Source organism: Halyomorpha halys, unplaced genomic scaffold, assembly GCF_000696795.3.
Source record: "Halyomorpha halys isolate HHAL.00 unplaced genomic scaffold, Hhal_1.1 Scaffold806.1, whole genome shotgun sequence".
In the NCBI taxonomy this organism is placed as follows: Eukaryota; Metazoa; Arthropoda; class Insecta; order Hemiptera; family Pentatomidae; genus Halyomorpha; species Halyomorpha halys.
In genome coordinates this window covers 191,016-199,313 of record NW_027113188.1, presented here as the reverse complement: position 1 = coordinate 199,313, position 8,298 = coordinate 191,016, and the positions used below count along the sequence as shown (strand labels likewise).

The following is an 8,298-nucleotide window of genomic DNA, read 5'->3' as shown; positions in this document are numbered from 1 at the left end:
ATAATATTATTATCGTGAAGATTATATGGGTTAAGTAAAAATAACTCAAATAGAAGATAAACTATTTATTATGAGCCAAAGATTTGCCAGATGTTACAGGTTTTCAGAAGAGCTAAAAAAGATACAAACAACTAAAATTGAGAAATAGAATAAGAAAGTAAGATAAAATGAGATAAAAAGAAACCATGGTATAGTTAAAAATAATGTAAAATATGTGAAAATTTATTAAAAAAAAAAAATGAGCCAAGAAAATTTTTTATTTTATAAATTTAAATTTTTATTTTATTTTTTATAATTTACTTTGTTCATTTTTATTCAAATTTTAACATAATTTGCTTCATTTTTAACGACATCATAGTTTTTTTTGTATTTCCTGATATCTTGCTTTCTTACTCTGTTACTTAATTTTAGTTGTTAGTATTTTTTCTAGCTCGAATGAAGCCCTGCAGTGAGCAGGTTAAACATTGGTTCATAATGAATAGTTTATTTTCTAGTTGTTTGAGTTATTTTGACAGCGCCTGGAACATCTTCTCTTTTTTTTAATTACATATGGTCAATTAGCAATCTTCCAATAAAAATTCAATGTTTTTGAAAAAAAAAATTATTTTTAATATGATGAGAATTCTGTATAAAGTGGTTCAATCTTTATATTGGTCTTGTGGTTCATCTGTACTACTTTTGATTCATTATCATATCATTGTTCAGCATGACAAGGTTCAAACAAAATTAGCAAAATTGTGTTTCCTCTTAGAAATCACTCATAACAAAACTATTTTACTTCCGAATAAATTTCTAAGCCATCAGTTAAAAAATTAGGGAACTTAGCTGATATAGTTCTATCAATCTTGTAGGCTTATTTCCTTCCTCCCTCCCCACCATATGAGGTTCTGTTTCTCAAAATTATAATTGCAGTTAAACCGTTGTCAAACCATGAACACAATATGTAGCATAATTCTGGTCCTGGCAATATTGAATAATACACAATCAACTGTAAATTTTACATTATATGGGGCACTTAATCATAAAACACGGTAACTGGCCTCTTGTAAATTGATGTTTTCCACTTCATTGGATTCTTTAGGTATGATTTCATATATTTTTTAAATGTATTTTTTGGAAATTTGAATTTTTAAAAGAATAATGTCAGTGTTCTAAAGTTGTTCTGAGTGACTCCTAGTTTAAAGTAGAATGTTGTAATTAACAAACATTTTAATAGTTTTTTTTCTAAGCTACTGTGTTTTATGACCTATTGCCTGATATATACATGTTTGACTGGATTGTAAGTGAATCAGAAAGGAGATGCTCTGGGTCTGTGATTAGGAAAAACAACAATTAAAAACCAGTTAATTTAAATTTTTAAAAATATTATGTAACTTAATTATAAAAAAAAAAAAAGAACACTATATTGTGTAATAAATATAGTATCTTTGTCACTCAGCTTTAGTTAGGGTTTATATTAGATCTGTAAACTAAAAAAAAGATTAATTTGTATGCTGTAAATTATAGCAACCCAATATATTTGGGCAGTATTGCTTATAAAATAAAGCATTATTCATTTTATTTTTTTACATCACAAAGGCACTTATTCGAAACTTCTACTGATCACAATTTTATTTATAGAACCCTTTTGGACCGCTTCTAATAAAGATTCTTGGCTGCTCAATAAGTTCTAAATATGAAGTTGCTGTAAGCCATGCATCAACTCCAAAATTCAAAGACTGTAAATGTCATTTATCAGGGTAATATTTTTATTTAATAAATAGGAAAATAAAGCTTTGGCATTTGTACATATGTGTTTACCAAAGCAATACATATTGATAAATTACTTGAGTTCACTATTAAAAAAAGAAGGAAACTTATAACAATGGAAACTGTGTATACTTTAATATTATGCTACCTTCAGCAGAATCGTTCATTCTCTAAACCAGTACTTCTCAAACTTTTTTTGGTGGCAACACACTTTTAGTTGAAGTAGGAAAATGGCTGAATCCATTGGCAGTAGTAGGAAAGTGGCTAAACCCTTTTGGCAGAGGTAGGAAAGTGGTATAACGTGATCTATATATAAAGTGATCCAACTTTTCAGTAAAAACTATGAAAGGCTGAGATATCTAAACAACACCTGTGCAATATTAGAAAAATTTAAGATAATGAGGTTCAAAATTGAGTTGAGTTGATGTAAAATGGCCCATTCCTAAATTATTTTGCGGAACCCCTGGAAGAGGCTCACCGAACTGCAATTGGGAACTACTGCTTTAAATACTTTATAATTTTATCATGATCAGTATATAGACTATTTTAGTGACCAGTAATAAATATTGACTACATTTTAGCAATTCTTAAGAAAATAATTAATCTTAAAATAATCATATGATTAATTCTTTAAATTTTTGAAATACCCTTTAATTTATTTTTTTATTTTTATTGAAAATGGTCTGCTGCTCTAATATTCCATTTAATTTCATTTCATCAGTGTATCGGAATCTACAGAGTAATGGTCTGCCTAATATTAAAAAAAGTTATTCAAATAGCGATAAAAACTAGTTATTTGAAACCTATGGACCATCTTTCTTCAATTCTATAGTCAATTAGTAACCCTTTAGGAAGAATTTATATATTAGATGACTTCAGAGTAATCTTTTGCATTGTTAGGACTTAGATAAGGAGATTTCTTTGTATACTTGCTCTATAACTTGGTCCTTGAGTGTGCAACAAGGAGATCCGGAATTCAAGTCAGAGATTTAATCATAAATTCAATAGCAATGAGCCTCAGCTTTGTGGATGAAATTAATGAATCGGAAGCATTTTTGAGGCCTTACTGATTCTAAGATGCATTTCTGGAGCTTCTAATTATCAATGAGTCTAAAATGAGGTATATGAGTACAGCTATCCTGGAGAAAAACTCTATGTTCGTATTAGCTCTTATACCTTTGAGCAAAAGGAAGAGTTTATCAATTTGGGATCTTAGGTCAATTCATAGAATGATATGGTCCAGGGAATCCTGCACAGAATTGTTTCTAGTAACATATGTTACTTTGGTCTACTTGTTCATTTCAAGAGTAGTGTAGCATCTCAAGCTGAAAATATCTGCCTACAATAAAACTGGAACTAACATGTGCTGTGTAATGCTGGACTATAACCTGAAACTGGCTCTAGTAAGATTTGAGAGAGATATTCTGAGAACGAGGGAACAATAAGTTCAAAGCAACTAAGGTGACAAATGAGTAATGCTGAATTAATGGAATTTCATTAAAGCCACCTCATATGGTGTTGGCATTTTGTGGGAATGCAGGAAGTTTAAGTTCCAAAGAAAATACTCGAAGAGGAAATCTATGGTGCCTAGAATCCAGAATTGGAAACCAGCAGTGCAGAATAGGTACCTTATCTCTACAGGTTATGTTGAGTCCTATATTCACGGCACCTCAAGGCTTTACTCCACTCGTTTTTGTAAAACGTGATAATTTATGACATAGCCAAACAGGTATCCTATTAATCCATATAAAAAAAAAACTAAAGCCGTTTATCTTTCTATTTAATAAGATCTGTGGACATGAAATATTTGTATTTATCACCTACAGATTTCCTTTGTTGATCTAGGTTTTTGAATAGAATTGAATTAATTTATTTAATAATTAAGCTTTGACAGGCAATATGAAATACCAGACCTAAGCAACACTTTGGTTTCACCCCCTAATTGTTCTCAAAACTCTTATCACTGCACGAGAATGTTGGCAGCCTATGTTTGCGATTCTGTGAGATGGGGAAATCTTTTCCACACATTAAGACTCAAATGGGTAAGATTTAATTAATTAAAATAAGACTTAGTAATATTTTCTTTATTCTTTGATAGTATTTCATTTGAAATAGTTATGTATGGTAAGGGCGCTAGCTTTGAGTAGGAGGCAGAGCAGTGGATGGCTCCTAGTGGATCCAGAAGATCCTTATCTCAATTCGACACCAAAAGTCATACAAGAAAAAGAAATAGTACTGAGTAACATGGAAAAGAAAACCTGCAGAATAATAGAACGCACAGGAGAAGACACCTCTAGCATTCCTCTTTGGTTAGGAATGAGGTAAGTGTGGTGCATTTAGTAGCAGTAAATATATTAAGGATCTATCTCTTGGATTACACCAGTTAGCAATTTACTATTTTATATTTTACTATTTAAACTTATATTTGACCTGCACTGCTACAACCCATGAAGTTCAGTACTTTTTAAAGAAGTATACTTTATTATTAAACTCAACCACTAGGTTTTTTCCCAGTTAAGAGTACTGACTTTAAAGAGGGCTGCCAAACCCACAGTATTGACTAATGGCTAAAGTAACAGAATAAATTCAGATTCGAACCTAAATCTTGGAGATAGTGACACATTACCTGACTCACTAAGCCACCCTATTCTCCTTCTATCTAAATTTAAATTAAATAAATGTGTTGTTTACAATAGTTGGAGGAGAAAATACTTTTAAATACAAAATAGGGATTTTATAAAATAATATAAATATTTCAAGGCTCCTTTCTTAAACATTTTGCTAAAACAAATAGTTTTTCTTTAGTATATAAAAAAGATCTAAAAAGAGTATAGAAAAAAAGTGCAAAATTTTTAGGCTTTTGATAAATATTAATCTAGACATTTGTCGGAGTGCAGCATTTTGTATTAAACAAAAAAAAAATTTCAAAATAAGGTCCTAAGAATCGCAGTAGATCCCCCTTGGTTTATAAGAAAGTCAATAGCATCGTGCACTATAATTGGAATCAATAGGTGAATTTATCAAAAACTTTACCAAATTTCATTCCTAGTCACCAGCAGTTCAAGGTGCAATGCGTTACAATATAAGAAATCCAACTTCATCTTAGAGCCTGAAGTCCAGGCTAATGTAAGACAATTTTCTATGAACTCTTTATTTATTTTTATTATTAGAATTATTTATTTTATTTTACCCTCGAATTATTTTTTCATTGTATAAGTCACTTATTTATTTCATTAATTATATAAATATTAGCTGTTTTTGTTTATTATTTTTTTTTCATTCTTCAATTACATAATTGTTAAAGCCTAAAAGTTCAATTTCTTTTTTTTTTATTTATATTTTACTTCCAATTGAACGTTATCAATATGTCAATGGCCCGACCATCTGTGAGTGACTATTTTCTTTTTCTTCTCTTTCATCGAGCTTCACATTTTTTTTTTGTTTCTTATTTTTTTTCTCACCAACTAAAGTACTATTTTTTTGTAAAAAGAAAATTCTTTTAGTTTGTATATATATCTGATTTTTTTTCACAATTACCTCTTTTATTTTTGTAACAACAGGAAACGATTAATTTTTTTTATGTTTTCATTGTTCATATTTTAATTTTATTAAATTGTATATAACTGTATTACTTGGAAGGTTATTTTTTTATTATTTAATTGTCTTCATTACTTTCCTTTTTTATATTCATTTCAGGTCCTGTGTCTTAATTTTTTAATCCAAACCAGCAAAAATTCACTCTGAGAAAGACAATTGTTTTTCATTTGCGAAAAACCTCTCACCCCAACACTTTGTTTATTATTATTTCTTATAAGCATTATTTTTTTAATGATCAATTTGTATTATTTAAAGAAGATGGTAGGGGTGTAGTCAAAATGGTTATTAAATTATTTATTGTGGGGATTCATCAGGACTAAAAAAGATACTAACAACTAAAATAATGTAAAAAAGTATGAGAATTTAATACATGAATGAAATAAAAGTAAAATAATAAATGGCTAAAAATTATTAATACTTTATATAATATACTCTATTATATTAAATATAATATTAATAAAATTATTTATATTTTTCACTGTAAATCTTAATTTTATTTTACTTTGTTTATTTTTATATAAACTTTCAGATATTTTAAATAATTTTTAGCCAGACCTTAATTTACTTTTATTTCATGTTATCTATTCTCTTTATTACATCATTTTAGTTGTTTGTATTTTTTTAAGCTCTGATAAAGCCTTGCAAAGAGGGCTGAAACGTTGGCTCCAAATATTTTAATTACTATTTAATTATCAACACACACCATTTAGATCCAAATATACTCTCAACATTTATTCTTCTAGAAATTCTTCGTTTCGGCCCCCAGGCCATTTTCAAGGAGACAACCTATAGAAATTTTTGTTTTTATATGTAATTGAACAACAACTTCTTTAACTTAATAAAGAAATTTTTGTTTTTATATGTAATTGAACAACAACTTCTTTAACTTAATAAAGAAATTTTTGTTTTTATATTAATTATTATATTATTTCCTCAACAACATACTAATATTTTTGACAATACGTTAAATATTGATGTCATATTCTTTAAATTTTTTTCTGCAGGCTAATTGCCCATGTCATATCTTTAAAATAAATTAAATATTAAAATAATATCATAACAGTTTCAAACAATGTTTTTAAATTGATTATTTACTTACATAACTTTTTATATTTGAAATCTAAAACTTTATCACATAAATAATTGTCTCTTATTTTTCTACTTACTAACATCATTTATAACATATTTTAGATCATTTTTAGCCAGACCTGAGTTTACTTTTATTTCATATTATCTATTCTCTTACTTTGTTACATCATTTTAGTTGTTTGTATTTTCTTTTTTAGCCCTGAGCCTTGCAAAGAGGGCTGAAACGTTGGCTCCAAATAGTTTAATTACTATTTGAGTTTTGACCACTCCTGAACCATATCTCTTTAATGAATTAAATTTCCTACAATTTGAGACAAAGTTGTCTCTTTAGACCCAATAATTTTTGAGATAGGATCTCTCTATCTTACATAGAGATTACATCTCTAGGAAAATGTAAAAAATGACCAAAAATGGATCTAACATATTACTTCAGACCTCCTACTCTCAATTGATATTTCAAATTATTGATACTTCAAATTACTTAATTTTATTTATAGCTATTCTTTTTATTCATGAAGAAATAAGTGTTCTTAAAGCAAATGGATAATTTTAAATGATGCATTACAGGTATGATTTTCAGTTATGGTGTCCAATAAAAAATGCTCCCAAGGAAATGTTTAAGGATGGAGAGCATGAGGAAATGTTGGAACTGTTGGAGGAAAAAAGTCCTTCACCACGTCCATATCTATTTAAATTGGAATTCCGTATTTACGTAACAGCCATCAGTTCTCTAAGTCAAGGAGCCATAGAAACCACAATCTGGATTGAAGAAACTCCGGAAAAGATTGCTTATACCCAGAGCAGGCAGCTAGTAATTTAATATTTATAACTAGTCAGAAAAATTACATTTTCCTTTTTTAAAATAACAGTTCAGGTATTTTTATTTTCTTTATCTTCCTCTTATGCCACTACTAGCGTAGAGGAGCCTCTATCAACTGTAGCCATTCCTCCCAGTTCCAGCTTAACCACTTCATTTGGTTGAGGAATTTGCCTCTTCTACCTCCAATAATCTGGTATGTAACACGACATCCTCGAGGCAGGCATGTCCAAACCACTTGAGCTGTTGGCTTTCCAGAGAGGTTTTGAGTTCAGGAACTTCTAGCTGCTCTCTTATCCTCTCATTTCTAATGAGATCTCTCCTAGTTTTCCAAACAGATCTTATATCAAATTTTATTAGATGTAGGAACCTCTGTTGTACAATTGTTATGCCTGTCCAAATTGGTCTAGCTTTCTCCGTAGTAGGTGAGTGTAAGCAGGCAAGTATATTACAGGTAGTTGGATATCTTCCTGTTCTTCTCTCACCATAACCAGTACTGTACTCTAGGTGTTAATTTTCATACCTATCCGTAACTCCTATTCTATTCCTATTCCTATTCCACCAGAGCTTGTTTTAATTTTATCTTTATGTCAGTTAATAGGACTATAGGATCCATGTATAAGACTCTGAACGAGGACGGTTCTCATATTCCATTTTCCATTTATGGTCCAGGCAGTTCTACACTGTCAGATTTTATGATTTTCATCTATTAAATATATAAACGGGGGAGGCTTAAACTACCCTGTCCAACTCCTCTTGCAGTAGGAATACAGTCCAGGTATATAATATAAAAATATAATGTAATATTTAAAGAAGGTAATTTAACAAGAAATTATGGCTTACATGGACTATTTCTCAGGATTAGTGATATTCTTAAATAATTACAACTCTTTCCTCACTCCTGATACTGTTCCCTTGTCCATAGTACTATTCATTACTTTTATGTTCAAATTATTTCCTCAATATTGAAGTTGTGACTATCAATATTATTGACATGATTTACTTTAATAAGTACACACACACACATATATATATATATATATATA

General features: G+C 29.3%; 1 protein-coding gene across 3 annotated transcripts in view; it reads left to right on the top strand.

Moving 5' to 3' along the window:
* LOC106686308 (uncharacterized) overlaps positions 1–7,303 on the top strand; it is a 10,759-nt gene extending 3,456 nt beyond the window's left edge. For 2 of the 3 annotated variants that reach the window (XM_014429519.2, XM_014429521.2), the window contains exons 3-6: positions 1,621–1,739; positions 3,635–3,791; positions 3,865–4,070; positions 7,003–7,303. In XM_014429519.2, coding sequence (XP_014285005.1) covers positions 1,621–1,739; positions 3,635–3,791; positions 3,865–4,070; positions 7,003–7,255 — 735 coding nt within the window. In that variant the 3' untranslated portion in view covers positions 7,256–7,303. The remainder of the gene's footprint in view (positions 1–1,620; positions 1,740–3,634; positions 3,792–3,864; positions 4,071–7,002) is intronic. The other variant, XM_014429520.3, reaches the window with a different exon arrangement.
* The last annotated feature ends 995 nt before the right edge of the window (positions 7,304–8,298 follow it).